The following is a 22,260-nucleotide window of genomic DNA, read 5'->3' on the forward strand; positions in this document are numbered from 1 at the left end:
CCAAGGGTACATGTGCCCCTGGTTGAGAACTGCTGCTGTAATCAGTTTCCTTTGTGCAGCTTTTGACACCAGATCTCAGCTGTACCTGCCCACCCCAAAATACTGAATGAAATCTGCTCACCTACAGCAGGTCTTCTCCATCATGGAGTACAGGACTCCCGCAGTTTACGTCATAAGCTTCCATGGGTGCCACTTACCTCACCCACAGGAATCCCCTCACCTTAGAACAGGAGCGGTCACATGACCACTGTCTGGCTCTGTGGCGTCTTTACGGAGCTGAAGTCGGGAGCAGACAGGATTTCCAGCTGCAACAGTAACTGAATGTGCTCCTCTGCCTCAGATCAGCCCCGAAGGATGCCACGTCGTTCGATGTCCGTGGCACCCCTGGTGTTGACATCTATATTGTCCACAACCCTGAGGTTGCCAAGGTACCAACGTGCGTGCCCAGATGGCCCCTGGATGCCGGGGTGGAGGTGGTGGTGACTATGAAGGCGCCAAGCAATGCTGTCAATGATAACAAGGTGAGCTGGTCATGGAGGGGGAGAAGCACCCTTGGAAAAAACGATGTCAAACTTCCACAAGCGCAGGAGCAAAGAGCTGTTACTTGGGACTTGGACCAGGCAAAAGGGTGTTTGAAGTTGGACAACAGACACTGTGCCTTGGCTGGTGAGATGTCTGCTTGCTAAGGGTGCCCACGTCCTGGGCATTAGAATGAGCGGGGTATCCCATGAATCCCTGGGCGATGCGTTCCCATTTGGGGCTTTTGTCACCTCACAGACTGAGAGAACAGCCCAGTTGTAAAACCGCTTCATTTCAGCAGCCGGGACCTGTTGCTTTGGTTTTACTTGCTGATGGGTTGTTTATTATTTAGACTCCTTATCCTATTGTGCATTTCCATGAGGGAGCAATACGACTCTAATCTGCATTAGGGTTTGTATTACAGTAGCACCCACAGGCCGCCTTGTCCTAGGTGCTGTACAAACACAGTGAGAGGCCGTCCCTGCCCAGAAGAGCTGCCTAAATTAGTGGTTTTCAAACTTTTTTTTCATTTGAAGACCCCTCAAAAATGTTGAATGGAGGTGCGGACCCCTTTGGAAATCTTAGACATCGTCTGCCGACCCCCAAGGGTCCGTGGACCACAGGTTGAAAACCCCTGGTCTAAATGGAGAAGACAGACAGTGGGATAGTATAATCCTCATTTCACAGATGGGGAACAGGGACATAGAGAGAATAAGGGACTTGCCTGACGGCACAGAGCCACAAATTGAGCCCAGAACTCCTGAGTCCTGGCCCAGGTCCCAAGCCACATGACTATCCTCTTTGTCTTAAACTAATGAATTTTAATGAAGGAGTCATCTGCACAGCACTCCCAGTTGCTCCCAGCGTAGAGAGCGGAAGACCACGTGCAAGACTCGCACTCTGGTCTCATCCGTGGCAGCATTATGTCCCCAGGCAGTATCTGTTTTACTCTTAGCTTTGCTACAGGCGATGGTGTCCTGAAAATAGTCGTGCTGATCGTGGTGTCTTTGCAGGTTAGGATTTCATACTATGGGCAAGATGGGGGGCCTCCTATGCACACAGCCATGCTCTACCTTACCTGTGTTGGTAAGTAGAACCGAAGAATCCACCTGTTCAATAAACTCAGCCCCAAAATGCCGCTCCCTTCACTGGGTAGGAGGGTGGGAGGACACGTTTTCTAGGTTGGCTTCTGGGTACACTGGCAAAAATATCGGTGGGGGAAGGTGGAAGAGGGGCACAGAAATTTCAATTTTTCAGGAGAAATTCAAAAGCCAAAATATTTCTATTTGGAAATGCTGCAACAGTGACTCATGGGAGTTATAGTTTGGGTGCCTTATGCTCCCATTCTCTTCTGTAGGCTAGGATCCCCAGTCAAACTACATCTCCCAAGAAGCACCACTGTCTCCCCCTTGGCTGGTGCACTATGGCTGGCGCTGGCAATGGTGCATCCTGGGAGATGTAGTTCAGCCAGGAGACTGGACCACAGGGGATCATGGGGATAAGAGGCACTTGGACTACAACTCCAATAAGGCACCATGGCAGCATTCCCACAGTTTCAAAATATTTCAGTTTTTGGGTGTTCTGTTTTTCAACTAAAAAAAAATCAAAATGTTCTGTGGAAAGCAAATGCTTTTCATGAATACTTTCATTTAGTCAAAGACAGTTTTGATGGAAAATTTTCAAGCAGCCCTGCTTAGAGGGACAGGCTAGCTGATCTGAGCCCCATGTAATGGAGACCGGTTCCCTTGTAGCTCACTCCTCTCCCCATTGAGCTGTGTTCAGTTCAGTCCAGGCCTTGTCTTGCCCTGAGGCTATGGGGGCTGCACACTTTTAAAGAAGCCTATAATGGCACATACCCACCGAAGGATCCCCCTCTATCTCCGCTTTTGGTACTGAAGATCCCAAGCTTGGCTAGAACATGGTCGAGTCCAGTTCATTGATTCTCAGAGCCCTCCAGCCTGATGGGTTCTCTTCTTCTCTTGTGCCATTGCAGACATCTCCCTGGATGCGGATACAACTCGCAGTGGGGCGGTGAAGAGGAAAACAACAGATATGGTAAGAATGATTCATCTTTGTACCCAAGGAATAAGGGAGACCAGTAGGCTGAGTAAATCCTGAGCTGAACATCCCAGAGCTCCCCAGCAGAGTATCAAGTGTAAAGGAGACATGGTTTATCTAGTACTGTGGTCTGCAGCCTAGAGCACCAGCTACAGTAGCATTAATTAAGGGTTTGTCTACATGGGGATGCTCAGGAAAATTAATCTGAATTAATTAAAGGTGTGAAGTTCAAGTGGATTAGTTAAATGGCATTAAACCCCTGTGTGAACATGCTCATTCAGAATTAAAGTGGCTTTAATTCAATTTATTAATTCACTTTGGAAATTATTTAAACTGAATTAAGGCTACTTTAATTCTGGAGAAGAGCTTCCACAAAGGGGTTTAATGCATTTAACTAATTGATTTAAAATTCACACCTTTAGTTAATTTGGATTAATTTTCCTGAGTGTCCCTGTGTAGACAAGCCCTAAGTGATTTTATTTTTTTTTGTTGGAAAATGTCAGTTCATCAAAACAGAAACTTTTCACAGGAAAGGGTCAGTTTTGACAAATTTTTTGACTTGGAAAAAACTCTGAGAAGTTTGGAAATTGTTAATCTTTGGTTTTGACATTTCCAAGATAAAAACATGTTTTGTTTTCTGGGTTTCATGTAGAAATTCAAGCTAATTATAGTAAAAATAGTAACCAAAATGTTTCTAAATGACTGAAGTGTTTCAATTGACACAAAATTTGTTGATCTCTCAGAAATGTTCCTGGGATGGGAAGACAGTCCTCCACCCAGCTGTATCAGTAGGACCCTGGCTCCCAGTCCTATGCTCAAACCACACCACTTGCCTTACAACAGTGTATGTGTGTGAGTGGCTGGAACCTGGAAGCTCATATATTTCTGAGTTGGGAATGAGTAACATGGAGAACAGCTGGGAGGAAAACACTTTCCATAGGGGCTAGTGCAATAGGAAGCAGCTATGTCACATGCCTGTCCTCTCGGCTTTTATTACTGTAGTAGTGAAAAGAATTGGGTTCCAGCTCTCTGGTCTTGTTCCTCGTTTCCGTACCAAGCCTGTCTGTGTCTTGCCTCTGCAGAGAGAGTGGACGTGGGGCCCAGATGGGCAAGGAGCTATCCTGCTAGTGAACTGTGATAGGGATGACCCAAAGTCCTCGGATATGGACAACATGGATTTCTGTGTGCGATCGTATGCAGGTACTGACTGGGAATGGATCACTGCTTTTGGAATGGGCATTAATCAGATGATGCAGAATGTCTGAAATTCCAGCCAGGTCAGGCCAGAATGCAAGATGTTAGCTGAGTCCTAAGAAGAAACTACACCTATATAAAAGGGAGTAGTGAGAGTATGAACACTGGGCACTAACCCAAGGAGCGGTTCATGGGCTCCACTCATCAGAGCTGGGCCTGGATTTTCATGGCCCCCATCCATGAATTGCTACCAGTAGAGCTGTAAAACATGTACTCTGGAAAATGCCCAGATCGTCCACTATAACCGCCGCTTATCAGGATGTCTCACTTATTCCGAACACGGCTCCAGGCACATCCAAGGGATCTCAGTGATACCATAAGATCTGCAAAAATGTTTGCCAAGTGGCTGTATTAGAAGTGTAACCCTCTAACTGAGCCATGTGACTGCCGGACTACTGGTCGGGCAGTGAGACAGCTCCAGCTTAGGCCAATTTTCAAACCATAGCTGGTCTACTTTCTCGGGAAGTCTAGATGTTGGGTGCCTCTTATGGAAGAACATGTTCAAGATATCCAGGGGGTTTATTTTACATTGTGATACTACTAACCTTAAGGTGCAAGTCTCTTGGAAATAAGCCTGTTGAATGGAATAGCCAAGGGGGCATATATCTCCTTCTCTCTCTTGGGTACCCAACCACTTTTAGTTTTGATTTTTGGAGGGTCATCTTTGAGTCTCCAATGCTAAACAAGAGACACCTGGATTGACAATAGAGCTTACAGTCTTCCCTAACCCACACCTGAAAAAAGGAACACAATGGAAACCGATAGGGTGGACAAAGCACAGGGGTCCCGTGTTCCGATGCTCTAACCTCATAGCTTCATAATGAGCTGCATCTTCCTCCTTTAGGACCAGCCCAAAAGTGGTTTCCCCATCCCTTCTTGATACAATTGAGATATATATACAGTGGTCCTATCAGACATAGCGTTACCTGAGTTTCTGTAGAGGGATCACATGCACTATGGACCAGATCCTCCCCCGGTGTACATTGGCCTACATCCAGTGACATTGGTGGGGCTAGGCTGATAGGCAGTAGCTGAACGTTAGGTTCCAGAGACGTGATGATCCAAATCTGAAAGCAGCTGCTTGAATAAGCCCCACTCTTTTCTCTTTTGGTCTCCTCTTACCCTCAGACCTTCAGGACATGTCCTGTATGATCTTGAGAACTCAAGGCCCTGATGCAATCTTTGATGACCACAAGCTGGTTCTTCACGTTTCCGTGTCAGACGCATACAAAGTGGGAGTTTTCCACGCTCGGGGTGAGTATCTGGCCTTCTGGCTGCTGCGGGCTTGGAATCACAGCTCTTGGCCAAGGCATTCTGAGAGTGTCTAGAATTGTCTCTGCCTTTGCACCGCTGTGTTACACTGCAGTCTTGCATGCCATGATAACCTATTATGGTGGGAGCTGGTACTTCAACAGTCTGCTACACAGCAAGTGGAAGTTGGTAGTAAAAATTGGCTGGAATATTGAATCCGTCCGAGGACCTGCTCCTGCTCCCTGCGAAGCCCGTGGGAGCTTTGCCACTGACTTCAAGGGGGGTGGGATCAAGTTCTAAATCTGCCCTTCAATTAGCTGTTCTCTAGCTGTTCCCTCTCAGGAAGGCTGCTCTCTGCATCCACGTCCATTTACCTCCACCCTTTCACCCCGGTCTCGCAAACACTTCCACACATGGCATGCTGCTGGCCTGGCTCCCCAGCTCAGGGAAGACCAACGACAGGCCCCAAAGCTGGCCCGGCCCTTCCTGAAGGACACAGTTTTATTCTTTAGGCACAAACCCCGCAGCACACCAAAACAAAGCTATTCCGCCAGCCAAAGCAGGCTTCAGTGGCTTTTCCCCTGTTGTCTTCCTTCCTACTCCAGGGCCTGCCAGCATCCCTCCTGCAGTGCTCAGGCCTGGACAGGACAAGGAATCTCCTGCCCACTTCCCAGCTGGGTCTGCTCACCCCACTCCCTGTTTGCTCCATCCCCAAACAGGGCTGAGGGTGGGGGGATCCCAGGGCGCCAGCCCTTAAAGAGGCAGACCACCCTATTACACACAGGCTCAGCTCTAAGCGAGTGAGTACTTCCATTGACTCAAGTGGACCTATTCAGGTGCTTTAACTTGTGCCTGGATATTTGCACAGTTGGGGTTTTCTATTGTATTGTTTGAGAAACAGTGGGCTAGCCCTGGACTGGGGGAACTCACAGGCCCTCTTTGCACTCCTGAGCAGCACTGGAGGCTCATGGCCAGAGTGCAGTGCTGTAATTGTACTGTATCACAATGATGATACAGGAGCGGGCAGAGTTAAGGGTGTCTGGTTGACCTTAACTGTTGCACTTCTCTGCTTTTTTATTGAGTACTTCTCCGTGCCACCTTAACATCCTTCCAGTGCGACATCCTAGTGTAATCAAGTGTCACTGTTGCCCATTATGGATGTCCGGGCCAGCTTTTGTCCTGGCACCACCCCTGCTAGTGTGCCAGATGCCCCACAGCTGAGGCAAGTGCCACAAGTGATTCAGCTGCCAAGTCTCTGTGCGCCTTCACACCTGGGGGCCTCCAATGTGTGCTCTGCCAACTACCCCTAACACCACCCTCCTTCCAGGGCCACTCAGAGCCCCACCCTTCCCAACATGCAAGTGCCCTCCTGCCAGTGTCTTCCCCAGCTGGAAGAAGTGACCCACTTCCACCAGATCCAACACATGCTTCTGTTGACCTGTTCCCACGATCCACCACATGCCCGCTACTGACCTGCTCCAAGTAGATCCAGCACAGTGGGTGTTTGTTTTATGGAACAGTATCTTAACTTGGGGAAGATCTGAATTATAAGTGTTTAGTGCACTGGGGTTAGGGCAGTGGAAGTGAAGATGTGATATCAGCTACCAATGCAGTGAAAAGGAGAGTATTGCCCAAATAAGTTACTGAGACCAGACATCCCAGAGAGACATGACCAGTTCCAGAACAGGGGCAGCAAGTAAATGCAGAGTGTCTGCTGGGCTCTCCTAAAGGATGTTAAAACCTAGTTTCTGGGGAAGGACAGAGGTGCTGTGTTCGAGGGACAGGGCAGTGCACCTGGAGACCGACTGCTTCTGCTTCTCTTCCAATTTGGGAAATGAAAATCCAGAGAGTCCCATGGGGCTCCTGGGGGTCAGTGAGGAGCAAACATCAGATGCGCAGGGGGAATTCAAGTACGTGGATGAGCGGGGTGGCTGGCTGGCAGGATCAGAGTGGAAGCAATTCCTTTGATGGCTTTCAAAGGCAGAGAGAGAATTTCACCCATTTCTAAGTGGTACTGGGCTCCAGGCAAAGAACGACACAGTTTGTGGGAGAGTTAGAGGTAACTGACTTGACTGCCCTACCTCACTCTTAAAAACTCTGCAAGGACATGGTGAGGGTTCGAGAGAAGGCGATTCTGTTTGGTGCTTGAGGCTGATGTGTGTAGAGCATAGGCTTGGCAGAATCTGATTTCTATAATTTCAACCAATAATATTGATTTACATTTTTACAGTGGCTGGGAATTGTGGCAGTGGGGGGCTGTCAAACAATTACTGAGTGACAGCAGACACTGAGACTCAAAGAGTCAAAGCTTCATAAACCTTTCAACCACAAATTTTTCAACATCACAGGTCACAATATAGAAAGTAAATATCCTTAAAATCAACAACGCTGACCCGTTTTTCCTAGCCGTTCGCTAGTCCATTTGTAACAAGCGTAATTCAAAAGCCTAAATCCCTGGAGTTTGACTCTAATATAGTCTTATGTAGCATTTTTCCTCACTTTGCCAATCTGTAAATTTCAATTATTGTCGGTGAAAATATTTAGTTGTTGGTTTGCATGTGTACGGTGAAATCGACCTTTACCGATAAAAATCGAACCTTTCCAAGCCTGCTTATGGAGCCAAATGTAGGTCAAACTAATTCCAAACCAGAACTGAATGTTAGGGTCCTTTGCCAGGACTTGCCTGTGCAAGGCCCCTTTGTGGCCCAACTTACCTGGCCATTGGATCGCCAAGTATGGGTCTCCCCCTCTTGTGGTGTCTGATGCAGTCGTGCTTTAGCCCGCTGGCTAAGGAAGGCTCAAGTCCCACCCCTTCCGGGTACTGAAGTCCCCAAAATAAGAGAAAAATAAGAATTCAAAATAGGATTGGCCGATGAGTCTTTGGCACTGTTTAGGGCCTGTGTTCAAACCAGTCTCCCTGGGTCCAGCCGTCCCATCCGCAAGCTGTCCCAGACTCCAGGCTCTAACCAGGGTTCCCTCACCGGGGTGGGTCTTAGAGCTCTGTCTCCTTCCTGGTCAGCCCCAAACTGAGCTGGGCCATCCCCTTTTAACTCCCCTGTCCATGTGTGATGCCTGCTGCCAGTGTCGCTGGACAAGGGCCAATTGGGTCCACAGGCCTCATGCACCCCCTTCTGGTCAGTGCCCCCCCATCACGGCTCCTAGAGCCTCACCTGGGCTCTGAAAAAGACTGCCTGGTTCTCAAACCTGCCGAGCTGCCCGATGATTTCAATGAAAGCTGCTGGATGCTTAGCACTTTTGAAAACGAGAGCACGTCTGGAGGAGTCCAAATGTAGATTTAGGGATGCAGGCTCCTTTTTCTGAAAGTCTTTGCCATACACTAAGGATATGTCTACACTATGAAATAGGTCGAATTTATAAGTCAATTTTTAGAAAGCGATTTTATACAGTCGATTGTGTGCGTCCCCACTAAGCGCATTAAGTCGGCGGAGTGCGTCCACAGTCCCGAGGCTAGTGTTGACTTTCGGAGCAGTGCACTGTGGGTAGCTATCCCACAGTTCCCACAGTCTCCGCTGCCCATTGGAATTCTGGGTTGAGCTCCCAATGCCTGATGGGGCAAAAACATTGTCGCGGGTGGTTTTGGGTACATGTCATCAGTCGCCCCTCCCTCCGTGAAAGCAACGGCAGACAATCGTTTCGCGCCTTTTTTCCATGCGGGCGCCATACTGCTTTCAGCAGACAGTGCAGTAGGTCTGGAAACTGTCATCATCGAACGACCGCTTCCGTTGCCACTCTGCTCTCCTGGTGGTCTCGCAGGTCCTCTATATGACCGTTGTCATCTGCTGCAACTCTGCTCGGCTGCTCTTGTCTTGCCACACCACGGCAAGCGTGAAGCCCACTCAGCTGTTGTGTCCTGGCAGCAGACGGTGCAGTAGATCTGCAAAACTGGTCATCCAACCACCGCTTCCCCTGCAACTCTGCTTTCCTGCAGACGCCATACCATGGCAAGCACGGAGCCCGCTCAGATCACCGCGGCTGTTATGAGCATTGTAAACACCTCGTGCACCATCATGCAGTACATACGCAGAACCAGAACCTGCAAAAGCAGGTAAGGAGGCGACTGCAGCGCGGTGACAAGAGTGATGAGGACATGGACACAGACTTCTCTCAAAGCACAGGCCCCGGCAATTTGGCCATCCTGGTGGCAATGGGGCAGGCTCATGCCATGGAACGCCGATTCTGGGCCCGGGACACTCCCACCAGACTGGTGGGACCGCATAGTGTTGCAGGTCTGGTGTGATTCCCAGTGGCTGCGAAACTTTCGCATGCGTAAGGGCACTTTCACAGAACTTTGACTTGCTTTCGCCCGCCCTGAAGCGCAAGAATACCAAGATGAGAGCAGCCCTCACAGTTCACAAGTGAGTGGCGATAGCCCTCTGGAAGCTTGCAATGCCAGACAGCTACCGGTCAGTCGGGAATCAATTTGGAGTGGGCAAATCTACTGTGGGGGCTGCTGTGATCCAAGTAGCCAACACAATCACTGAGCTGCTGCTATCAAGGGTACTGACTCTGGGAAATGTGCAGGTTATAGTGGATGGCTTTGCTGCAATGGGATTCCCTAACCGTGGTGAGGTGATAGACGGAACCCATATCCCTATCTTGGGACCAGATCACCAAGGCAGCCAGTACATAAACCGCAAGGGGTACTTTTCAGTGGTGCTGCAAGCACTGGTGGATCACAAGGGACATTTCACCAACATCAACGTGGGATGGCCGGGAAAGGTACATGATGTTCGCATCTTCAGGAACTCTGGTCTGTATGAACAGCTGCAGCAAGGGACTTACTTTCCAGAACAGAAAATAACCGTTGTGATGCCTATAGTTATCCTTGGGGACCCAACCTACCCCTTAATGCCATGGCTCATGAAGCCATACACAGGCACCCTGGACAGTAGTCAGGAGCTGTTCAACTATAGGCTGAGCAAGTGCATAATGGTGGTAGAAGGTGCATTTGGATGTTTAAAAGTGCGCTGGCGCAGTTTACTGACTTGGTTAGACCTCAGTGAAACCAATATTCCCACTGTTATTACTGCTTGCTGTGCGCTCCACAATATTTGTGAGAGTAAGGGGGAGACGTTTATGGTGAGGTGGGAAGTTGAGGCAAATCTCCTGGCTGCTGATTACACACAGCCAGACACCAGGGCGGTTAGAAGAGCACAGGAGGGCACGCTGAGCATCAGAGAAGCTTTGAAAACCAGTGTCATGGCTGACTAGGCTATGGTGTGACAGTTCTGTTTGTTTCTCCTTGATGAAAACCCGCCCCCTTGGTTCACTCTACTTCCCTGTAAGCCATCCGCCCTCCCTTGCCCCTGTTCAATCACCGCTTGCAGAGGCAATAAAGTCATTGTTTCAAATTCATGCATTCTTTATTAATTCATCACACAAATGGGAGGATAACTGCCAAGGTAGTCTGGGAGGGAAGCACCACGTGGTGTGGGGGAGGAGGGAAGGACAAGGCCACACTGCACTTCAAAACTTATTGAATGCCAGCCTTCTGTTGCTTGGGTAGTCCTCTGGGGTGGAGTGGTTGGGTGCCTGGAAGGCCTTCCCCCCCACGTTCTTGGGCATCTGGGTGAGGAGGATATGGAACTTGGGGAGGAGGGTGGTTGGTTATACAGGGGCTGCAGCGGCAGTCTGTGCCTTTCCTGCACCTCAACCATACGCCGGAGCATATCAGTGTGATCCTCCAGTAGCCTCAGCATTGCATCCTGCCTCCTTTCATCATGCTGCCGCCACCTGTCCTGTTGCTCCAGCCATCTGTCCTCATGTTCATTTTGTGCTGTCCTGGACTCTGCCGTTGTCTGCATCCACGCATTCTGCTGGGCTCTTTCAGTTTGGGAGGACTGCATGAGCTCATAGAACATTTCATTGCGAGTGCATTTTTTTTCACCTTCTTATCTGCGCTAGCCTCTGGGACGGAGATGCTAGTGGCAGCGTTGAAACATTTGCAGTTGCGGGAGGAAAAAAGGGGAGAGTAAAATTGAGAAAGACACGCTGGCTACTTAAAAGGAGGGGCTGATGTTTTCAGGTTAACGTGCAGCACAAACCCAACTAACCCCCTCCCCCCCACAATTCTCTGGGATGATCGCTTCATCCCTCCCCCCACCATGTGGCTAACAGCGGGGATGATTTATTTTCAGCCACAGGCAACAGCCCAGCAGGAACGGCCACCTCTGAATGTCCCCTATTTCAACCAGGTGACCATGAATGATATCACTCTTCTGAGGATAACACAGAGAGATAAAGAACAGATGTTGCTTGAATGCCAGTAAACACCGGGACCACACGCTGCCAGGCTTTCTGATGCAATGATGCCAGACTATGTGTTACTGGCCTGCCGTGGTAAAGTGGAGGATGCAATAAGGCTGCCCTTCCCAGAAACTTTTTGTAAAGGCTTTGGGAGTACCTCTAGGCGAGCTTCATTGAGATGTCCCTGGAGGATTTCCGCTTCATCCCCAGACATGTTAACAGACTTTTCCAGTAGCTGTACTGGCCATGAATGCATCGCAAGTCTTCAGGGCAAATTAATCATTAAACACGCTTGCTTTTAAACTGTGTGTTATATTTACAAAGGTACACTCACCAGAGGTGCCTTCTCTGCCTTCAAGATCTGGGAGCCCGAGTTGGGAAGGTATTGGCTCCAGGGTGATAAACAGTTCCTGGCTGTCAGGGGGAACAGTTTCTCTGCTGCCTGGTGTGCACTATCTTCAACCTCCTCCTCATCATCATCTTCCTTGTCCCCAAAATCCTCATCCCTGTTGCTTGAGACTCCCTTGCAGGAGTCCACATACAGGTGTGGGGTAATTGTAGGGGCACCCCCTAGAATGGCATGCAGCTCATCATAGAAGCAGCATGTCTGGGGCTCTGACCCCGAGCAGCTGTTTGCCTCTCTGGTTTTTTGGTAGGCTTGCCTGAGCTCCTTAAGTTTCACGCGGCACTGCTGCGGGTCCCTGTGATTGCCTCTGTCCTTCATGCCCTTGGAGATTTTTTTCAAATATTTTGGCATTTTGTCTTTTGGAACAGAGTTCTGATAGCACGGATTTGTCTCCCCATACAGTGATCAGATCCAGTACCTCCTGTTCGGTCTATGCTGGAGCTCTTTTGTGATTCTGGGACTCCATGGTCACCTCTGCTGATGAGATCTGCATGGTCACCTGTGCTGATCAGCTTGCCATGGTGGCCAAACAGGAAATGAAATTCAAAAGTTTGCAGGGCTTTTCCTGTCTACCTGGCCAGTGCATCCGAGTTGAGAGTGCTGTCCAGAGTGGTCACAATGGAGCACTCTGGGATAGCTCCCGGAGGCCAATACCATTGAATTGTGTCCACACTACCTGAAATTTGACCCAGCAATGTCGATTTCAGCGCTAATCCCCTCATCGGGGAGGAGTACAGAAATCGATTTTAAGAGCCTATTAAGTGGACAAAAATGGCTTCGTTGTGTCGACGGGTGCAGGGTTAAATTGATCTAACGCTGCTAAATTTGACCTAAACTCATAGTGTAAACCAGGGCTAAGATTAGCTGGGATTAGCCTCTCTGCAGCTGGGAGCATCAGTTACTTGGGTGGACCCAATATGGGTATATTTAAGTGATGCTTCTTAAATATTGTCAGTAAGCTCCTAGGTGCAACCGCACCCCCGTGCTGTGTAAATGGATAAAATGATCAAAACTGGGGCTGCCCCGGATTCTGCTGTAATAATGGAGTGCGAGGAGATAGCAGGTTAGCAAATCAATGGTGAATAAACCCCTCCAATCTGTCTTGCTGTTCGTAGGGTCACACTATTCATTGTGAACATTCAGTGACTTCTAAGATGTTTTTGAAACCCTTCACCCATCCTGAAAGTTTCATGAATTCAGAGCTGAAATGCACTGCCCACTGTTTGTCATTAGCTAGGCTCCTATGTTCTATGTTTGGTTCTCAAATCCATCACCTGAAAACTACTCATCCAACCAAATACATTGGGCAGCTGATGGGGCTGGTTCACACCTGAAATCCCAAGGCTACCATTGACTGGATGCTCTCTGACTAGCTCTAAAAGATTATGAAGCTGCTTTCAGGGCTTTGGGTAACATCACCTCTAACCCCCGGCCTTTCCTCTTGTAAATTCCAGTCCAAACTAGAGATTGATGCAGAGCCAGCAAGACCGCATGCAGGCCTGTAAAGCACCTCTCATGAGATTGAAGTAATCAGACTTTAAGTCCACTCGCTCTGGTCTTTTCTATCATGAAAATTGGCCCCAGTTGCTAGCATTGGTGTATTTGCATCAGTGTAGGCTGCAATTTACACTGGTGGATTTAACTCCTGCGAGGAAATTGGTCCACTGGTGCAAATCATGGCTTCGCCCATCTCCATGAGGGGTTTGCACTGGTGCAGCCACAATGCTGGGGCTAATTCTCCATGTAGACAAGGCCCTACACACACAGCATGCAAGGTCTAGTCCAATCGTCCAACAATGCACTTCCTGTCATGTCTGGAAGCTTGATCCCCAGGAGCTGGGAACAGGTGAGCTACCTCTGCTAGCTCCATTGTACTCAGTGTGGTTCCCCCGACATATCACTATACTTCTCTACATTCGTAGGTGATGACGTTCTCCACCAGTATGAGCACGTGCTGGGGTCAGATGAGCTCTCCTACATAGTGGATCGTCCCAGCGGACAAGAACAGGACACCTTCTACGTGGAGGGATTTGCCTTCCCGGACGCTGACTTCTCAGGGCTGGTGTCCTTCCATGTCACGCTGCTGGATGCCCCAGTTGAGGTACAGTAAGCCGCTGCGCTCACTTGGCCTGCGCCTATCTGGGCTGGAGAGAACGAAAGCTCTGCAGAGCGGCTTCTCTAGCGGGGGTGCTGCCAGTCCACCATGCCCCTTGGTGGCTCAGCAGCAGCAAGGACTGAGCCGTGGCCCGCTTGATCTTAAAGCCTGAGCTCTATGCTGGAGCATAGGTTCAGCCATGGCAGGCCTGTCAACTGCTGCACGTGGCATGACCACCACCGGAGGAAGCCAGAGCACCGCACAGCCTGGGTGTAGGAGATCCAGTCATGGGGACTGACGGGCTCGTGTCCCCCTCCCCTGCGCTGGACGTTTTGGTCATGGAGTGGTTCAGCTTTGGAGTCCTGCCACTGGTGCCAGGCCGCTGGCTGCTAGCCTGCGGGATTAGCCTCTGCAGAATCGGTGTCTCTGGTGGGCCACCCAAAGGAAAAGCTGCTTCTAGGCAGGCTTGTTGGAGGATTTGGGGAGGGGGGATGGAAACGGAACAGTATCGGAATAACACATCCCACGGCCCCTAAAACCAGCAGGGCTGGGCGCGGTCTCCACGTGAGTGGTATGCTTTCCCAATGGGCTGCTTGGTCCGTAACTGCTGCTGTGGAGATCGCTGTGCCAACCGCCTCGGTACTAATGAAACACGCTGGCAAAGAGAGTGTGGTGAGTCTACAGCAGTAGCTGGTTCACTACCGGATAACTACCTACAACTGCCGCCAGCTAACAGAATTGCTTCTTTAGCTGACGTGGTTGCAGGCTTCGGCAGCAAAGGTCATTGGGTTGACCCATGCTGGGGGCCATAACATTGGTAGGAGAAGGCGAAAATGTCCTGGCTGGATGAGGAGCTACCCTAGCTGAGCCAAGGGTTTTGATGCTAAACACTTAACAGGAGGAAACTGCTTTTCAATAGCAACTATATCAAGGTCTCCTGCCATTTGAGCCAGGCCTGAGTTTCCCCTTCCTTCTGGGCAGAGGCTTGAATTACAGTGGGGTAAAGGGCCAAATGCATGGGAGCAGCAAAGGGAATGATAAAAGGCATCACTGCCCTCCAGATTCTGTGGGGATGACGTAGCAGAGATGGTAGAGGCCACATGCAAGCAGGGATCTCCCCCCTGCTCCAGAGAGATCTTTGAAGTTGGACTAAGATCCATCAATCACCCCTTGTTTTTTTCCCCCCCATAGAATCTTCCCGAGACCCCGATTTTCACAGACACGGTGGTTTTCCACATGGCTCCCTGGATAATGACTCCCAACACTCAGCGGCCTCTGGAGGTCTTTGTCTGCAGGTGAGGGCAGGATGGGTCAATTGCCCTGGGAAAATGGGCTGAGCTGTCATTTTCTACCCAGGGGCTTGATCCTGCAAGGTGCTGAGCCCTCTGCTCCTGGTCCAGCGCAGCCCTTCAGCACACGCATAACATCACACACGTGCATAGCCCCGTTGACTTCAATGGGCTTTGGATCAAGCCCCAAGGGCCTAACTGGGATTTAAGAGCAAGCCAGATTGGAAGAGGCCACCCCCAAAGACCCATACTAGTATGGGCCTCTTTAGGCACATGAAGTCAGATTGTGGAGACCTTACAACTGTCCCTGGACCCATCATGCCTGGAATCACTTGATTATAGCCTGGACCATTTCCATCAACACACCTTTGTGCCATGGGAGGGCAAGAACACCTGGGCCAAAAGCCCCAAGTGGTGGCAGTGAGACTGATGGGTGAAAAATTCTCTCTTGATACCCAGGAAAGGGGCTTGGCTACTCTCAGGCACCAAGCCAATTAGCACCTCGTTAACATACCAAATCCCCTGTTGGATAAATAATGGTTGGCCAATCCATTCCCCACTGTTGTTTGACCTGGACCTGCTGGGATCTCCCCAATGACGGGTTTTTTTTGGGCTGGCGGGAAGGTGTCTGTCTGTCCCCTAGTTTAGGCCTCACTCTCCTCCCCCGTTTCATTCCCAGTGTGAGCGACAACGCCGACTTTGTGGAAGCCGTGAGCGAACTCGCCAGGAAAGCCCACTGCAAGCTGACCATCTGCCCGGAGGTGGAGAACCGCAGCGACCGCTGGATCCAGGTCATACCACCGGGAATGGGAAAGCCAAATGCACGGGGCCTGCGTCTCTGCTGCCTTGCAGAGTCATTGACGGCTGCCAGGTGGCGTTTTGTGCCCTTGTTATGCGGCAGTCAGTCACTCAGTGCAGAGCAGCGGGGGAAGCGGGCCACAAAGCTCAGTCACGTCCTGCTGCATCACAAGGGTCCCTGGATGAAACCAGCGAGGTTCAAAGCTGGAGGAGTGGAGCTAACACTCTAAAGATGTAGCTCCAAGAACAGGCTGGGTCGAAACGAAGAACCTGCCTGCATCTGTTCAGCAACGGTACAACCGCAATCCCGTGTGGGGTTGATCCAAAGCCCATCCAAATCAACAGCAATCACTTCTGCAGGTTCTGGTTCAAGCCCCGTATTGGCTGGCTGTTTATTTGCCATTCTCTTTGTCCCCTCTAACAGGACGAGATGGAGTTTGGCTATGTGCAGGCTCCCCATAAAACGTTTCCCGTGGTCTTCGACTCACCCAGGGACCAAGAGCTGCAGGACTTCCCTTTTAAGAGCATTTTGGTATGTGACGCTGTCTAGCGGTGCCAGCCCTCAATTTAACACCAGCTCGTTGGAAAGTTTGTGTTGAAAGGCTTTGGGTTTTTTGGATAGAAATTGCAGTTTTCAGCTATTGAGACATTTTGAAAAATGCATCGATTTTGACTAAATTTAATTTAAAAAATGGAATGAAGTGTATTTCAGAATGGAACATTTGGATTTTTCATTCCGAAAGAATTTTTCAAGACTAAATTCATTGGGCTTTTTTATATAATTTTTATTTAAAGTTCAAAAATCGACATGAAATGTTGTGATTTTATCAAAATGTTTTGATCGACCCAAAACAAACTTTTTGGGGTCGTTTCGTTTAGCAGAAAATGTTGACGTGTCTTATTTTTGGTGAAATAGAAAATCTGGTTTCCGTCCAGCTCCGTGCCTCTGCGATGAGATTCTGACTCCTTGGAGGGCTGTAGGACCGACTCAGATTCTGTTCTTCACAGCCAGATGTGCAGCCCTGTTAACTTGTATTCAAAATACTGTCAAAGTCAGATTCAGGACTCACATAATTTGTCAGACCACTCTGTTTATTAGCAAAGCGCTTTGCCAATGCACCCAGATATGTGAGTCCCCCTCTGAGGCTCAAGCTAACTTATTTATACAAATAAGCCAAAGACAATTTAACATAAAAGACAAAAGGAAGCAGAAACTGACAAATATACATACATATCTTATTTGCATACTAACATTTACCAATCTTCTAGGTCAGTAGGAGCTCTAAGTTAATTAGTTTGAGGACCCATTGTCTCACCCTCCTTGATGTTTCTCTTCCTGACAACTATATTTCAACAAACCCTTCAAGTAGCATTTCTTTAATGAATTATAATTTCAATATAATTCATTCTACTTTCACAATCCCTCCTTTTGGTCAAGCTACGCAATGACCAGCAATGACTGGGTTCCAAATATCAAGCGTTCTTTATCTCTTTGTTCATCAGTGATATTTAAAATCATCAAATTAGCACTCTGGTTTGGGGCAGCTATCTGTGTAGCATGCCTGACACAATTTTGGATACAACAGGAAAGTAACTGAAAACATACAAAAATTATTAGGATTCCAAACAGGAGAGTTAGGGCTCCCTGAAACAACCAGTTTCCTATGCCAGAGAAATTGAAAAGGTTACTTAGCCACTTCCATAAAGAACTTGGCTCTTCGTGGGGAAGATATGCGATTTGTTCTAAGTGGCTAGCACGATCTATTACCTCATTGGTGTTGTCTGGTATATACACACAGCAGTCTTTTCCAATGAGAGCACAAGTCCCTCCTTTTGCTGCCAGCACTATGTCCGATGCCTGACGGTTTTCAGTAGGAGCTCTAAGCTAATTAGTCTGAGGACCCATTGTCTCACACTCCTTAATGTTTCTCTTCCTGACAACTATATTTCAACAAACCCTTCAAGTAGCATTTCTTTAAAGAATTATAATTTCAATATAATTCATTCTACTTTCACAATACTAAGCATAGGCTTCTGTAGGGTTTTCCATCCACAGACCTCAAGTCGTTTGCAAAGGGTGAGGGGAGCGTGCCTTCATTTTACATATTGGGAAACTGAAGCACTGAGAGGCAAAGTGACTCAACCAAGGTCTTACAGGGAGTTGGTGGCAGAGCTGGGAATAGAATAATGTAGGTTTGACTTGCCATGCTGTACCTGGTCCCCTGGACCATGGTGCCTCTTTGTTTGGCCACTCCAGACAGAGCTTTTAGCACCAACACCAGCCCCGTGAGGCGGTGACTTTAACTGCTTCAATTGCAGCAGGGTGCAGTGTATCTTGTGTAGCATGTCCATTTAAGGCCTGGGCCTCACTTTGTCCGCGTTAAGCAATTCATTGCTCTCAACTTCATTGTCATCTTATTCCCTGGAAGGGCCCCGATTTTGGCTACGTGACCCGAGAACCTTATAACGAAAGAGTCTCCAGCCTCGACTCTTTTGGGAACCTGGAAGTCAGCCCTCCAGTGACCGTCAAAGGGAAGGAGTATCCACTGGGAAGGATCCTCATTGGCAGCAGCTTCCCCAGGTGAAAGGCATGAGCATGGTTCGGGACAGCATGTGCCTAGGGAGAATAGACCAGCATCTCCTCCCAGCTGAGCTCAATAGGAGTAGATGTGGCAATAAGACAAAGTTGCAAGTGCTACAAGCTTTCCAGATGCATCCGTGGAATATCAGTGCCAGGGGAGCAGAGGATGAAGGGAAGCATGGCAATAGGGAAAGTGGCAGCCCTGGAGATAGACACCCAGAGAAAGGGGTACAACCTACTCCCATCCCACAACAAGACAGACATTTAACTACTGAATTGCTTGTTCATATGCAGACAGTCGGCAGCCATAACCAGTGAATTTCTCCATGCCTACTGCTGCAGTCCTTCACTTAATTCATCACAGAACAGTCTTACATTGATGGAGCACCTACAAATTAGGCTTATCATTTATTATTTGCATTGTGGTAGGATGCAGAAGCCCCAGTCTTGGGCCAGGATCCCAAGGTGCTAGGTGCTGTACAAACCAAGAACAAAAAGCTGGTCTCTGCCTCAAAGAGCTTTCAGAAGTACCTCATGACATGCCCCGCATCAGAGGGACTTCCAAGTATTTTAACCACTGGGTTTCCAGTTTAGTGGACATCCCTTATTCGATGCCTAATGTCCTGCAACCTGTACCCAATAAAGCTACCCTGAAGCATCTGATGAGCTAATCAGCATGGGGCCAAGCAATAATTATGTCCAGGCTTCTGCAGTGATACAAGCCCATGATCTGGCCAGGTTGAGATGTGGGATCACTTGAAAAACAAGCTTTGCTCTATATTTGGCCTCGGTATTTTCTGTGTGATTTTGCATCGGAGGTGCCACGGCTGCCACAGCCTGGGAACGAGGGGCACGTTTAATGTGAGAGTCATTAACCATTAGAACAGTCCACCGAGGGCCATGGTGGGTTCCCCAGGGAGAGAGAGATGCTTTCGACCTTACACAGGGCTTGAGGAAGAGATAAAAGACATTACTTCACCCACCTTGTCGCTCTAATATCCAGAAACCAACACGGCTACAACGACTGCATACGACGGTGGTAGAACCATAGACATGCAGGGCTGGAAGGGACCTCCGAGGTCATCTTGTCCATCCCCCTGCGCTAAGGCAAGATTAGGCACAGCTAGGGATTAAGTCATCAGGGATCGGGGCCTCGTGCTGAGCGCTGCACAGACGTAGCTAATGAAAAGACAGGCTGCAAGCCCTTGGCGGAAGCGGCCAAATAAAGCAGCATCACCAGGAACCCTGGCCTAATCGAGGCGGATTCTAGGTGCACATTAGACAAGTTGCAGTTGAGACGATTTCGGGATGATTCAAGTTGTTGGCCTCAGCTTCCTGGCAACGTATTACGTAAGCCACAAAGTAGTATTTACACTTTGCATGGGGCGGTCAGGTTAGCAATTACATGCCTACCACTGATCTAGAGTTTATCAGCCTTTAGTGCTAGATGAAGGGAATCTGGGGTAACAGGCATGTCATGACAAGGGGGCCCGTGCCCCATCTCCATTTCATGGTGTTGCTCCCTGCTTGGATTGAGGGTGGCCTGCTCTGCCCTCCCACAGAGGCAGGAGAAAGAGTAGCTGTCTCCTAACTACCTCCCCTACCCCACCCCAGTACTTACCCCAGGAGCTGTTGGGTATGGGACTAGGCCAGAACTATTGCTCTCTTCTCCTCTTGCCACACCCAGGGCCGCTGGCTGGGTGGGGCCCCCAGATCAGTGAGTCATGGGGTTAGCTCCTCCCTGAGATGCACACGGCTGGTCTTTTCAGAGCAGTCGTTTCAGGTTCTCTGCAAACTCAGGCAGACGTCCCTGCATGAGTTCCACTCACGTCATGTTTTCAAGCTTTCCTCTGCAGCCATGAGGGCTTAGAAATTTACTTTCATCTGACTCCCGGGGCGGGGGGCCTAGCCATGAGCCTGTAACTGTTATGCCTTAATTTGGCCCTGTCCACCTTGCATCCCCATTCTGCTCTTAACTGAAGAATGTGTCTGGCTCTTCTCTTGCTTCCCTTTGGCCTCTAGGGTTGGCGGCAGGAGGATGACAAGGGCCGTCAGGGACTTCCTCTATGCCCAGAAAGTGCAGGCCCCTGTGGAGCTCTACTCTGACTGGTTGTTTGTGGGTCACGTGGATGAATTCCTGAGCTTTGTCCCAGCCCCAGGCAGACAGGTACCATACGCTGGGTGAGAGGTCTCGGACCAGCCCAGGGCAAATGGGTACCGCACACTGGGCAAGAGGTCTCGGACCAGCCAAGGGCAGATGGGTACCGCACACTGGGTGAGACATCTGGGACCAGCCCCGGGCAGACAGGTACCACACACTGGGTGAGACGTCTCGGACTGGCCTTGGGCAGACGCATACTGCTCACTGGGTGAGACCTCAAACCCCCAGAGCATATGTCTGCTCCAGCACTGCCGTGTGCTTTTTAGACACCTGAACATTTTAGGGAGGTCAAAACATGTGGAACTCTCCTCTGCAAGATCCCTCTTTTCAAGCTGAATTTACCTCACTCCAGAAAACTGATTGCTCCAGGGAGGGTGTAATGAGCGTGGGTACCACACCTGTTGATCCAGACTATTGCAACCGTTCCTTGTAGACTGAACCCACTGGGCAGAGGATTTGTAATGTGAAATGTGATTGAATGGCAAAGATCTGTCAATGAACCGGTTTGTCTGTTGTCAGGGTTTTCGGCTGCTCTTAGCCAGCCCCAGTGCCTGTTACAAGCTCTTCAAAGAGAAGCAGGAAGAGGGCTATGGAGAAGCCAGGATGTTTGAAGGTAGGATAGCTCATCTTTTTTCTCTCTCCTGCACCACTTCACACATTAGAACAAACCATCCGGAAGTTTCCGTCTGTGGTGAACAGGCCTGCCTCAACAAGCTGTTCTACGGGCACAGGACAGCTCAGCAAAGAGCTGCTCAAAAACTTCCTGTCAAAACTGTTTTAACAGAAAGTCTTCAATTACAAGAAATTTTGTCGAGGAAAAAGTTTATCCATGGAATACTTTTGATTTTTCATTTCCCCCCCGCCTCTCCCCAAAAGGTAAAATTTCTATTTGGTTGTGCTGCGTGGTGCCTCATGTCCAAATCTTCTCTATAGACTAGGCTCCTGGAATAAGCTACATCTCCCATGCTACACCATGGCCAGGGTTTCCCATGATGCACCGCCTCCCCTCTCCAAGAGGGGAGACTGTAGTGCATCATGGGACATGTAGTCCTACCAAGGTACCTAATCTGTTGAGGAGAATGCGAGTTTGAGGCAGCCGAATTACAATCACCATGAGGCATGACAGCAGCATATTTTTTTTGAGTTTTAAATTTTTTAGTATTCAAATTTTCCATGGAAAATGTTGACATAAATGACACTTGCTTTGTTTTTTGTCACAACTTCCCCTGGGGAAAAACACACCATTTTCTGACCAGCTGAAACGAGGCTCTTAGATCTACATATGCACGTAGGTCACATGTACATCCCTGCTTAGCACATGAATTTTCATTCGTCTCTTAAATTTCTTTCTTCTTGCAGAGTTAGAGACAGTCACCACAACAACAATAGATGAGATTCTGGCCAATGAAACCCTGAGGTGGGAGAACGACTACGTTCAGGTAGGGACAGGAGACAAAGCAATAACTCGGCGATATTGGATGCAGGACTCTGGTAACCCAGTTGACCCACCTTCTGTCCATCTAGGTGCCGGTGTAAGAACCGATCACTGTTGCACGTGAGAACCTTACTGAAAATGTCTGG

The 22,260-nt window shown here is 49.1% G+C and overlaps 1 protein-coding gene across 1 annotated transcript in view; it reads left to right on the forward strand.

Annotated features, from left to right (window-relative positions):
* LOC140900069 (protein-arginine deiminase type-3-like) overlaps positions 1-22,260 on the forward strand; it is a 42,500-nt gene that overhangs the window by 16,286 nt on the left and 3,954 nt on the right. Inside the window, exons 2-14 of the mRNA XM_073316642.1 lie at positions 341-521; positions 1,533-1,605; positions 2,513-2,574; positions 3,660-3,777; positions 4,960-5,085; positions 13,678-13,856; positions 15,042-15,145; positions 15,819-15,930; positions 16,362-16,469; positions 18,367-18,518; positions 20,541-20,685; positions 21,199-21,292; positions 22,039-22,118. Of these exons, the coding sequence (XP_073172743.1) occupies positions 341-521; positions 1,533-1,605; positions 2,513-2,574; positions 3,660-3,777; positions 4,960-5,085; positions 13,678-13,856; positions 15,042-15,145; positions 15,819-15,930; positions 16,362-16,469; positions 18,367-18,518; positions 20,541-20,685; positions 21,199-21,292; positions 22,039-22,118 (1,534 nt within the window). The remainder of the gene's footprint in view (positions 1-340; positions 522-1,532; positions 1,606-2,512; positions 2,575-3,659; positions 3,778-4,959; positions 5,086-13,677; positions 13,857-15,041; positions 15,146-15,818; positions 15,931-16,361; positions 16,470-18,366; positions 18,519-20,540; positions 20,686-21,198; positions 21,293-22,038; positions 22,119-22,260) is intronic.

The sequence above is a fragment of the Lepidochelys kempii genome, chromosome 18 (assembly GCF_965140265.1).
Source record: "Lepidochelys kempii isolate rLepKem1 chromosome 18, rLepKem1.hap2, whole genome shotgun sequence".
Lineage (NCBI taxonomy): Eukaryota > Metazoa > Chordata > Testudines > Cheloniidae > Lepidochelys > Lepidochelys kempii.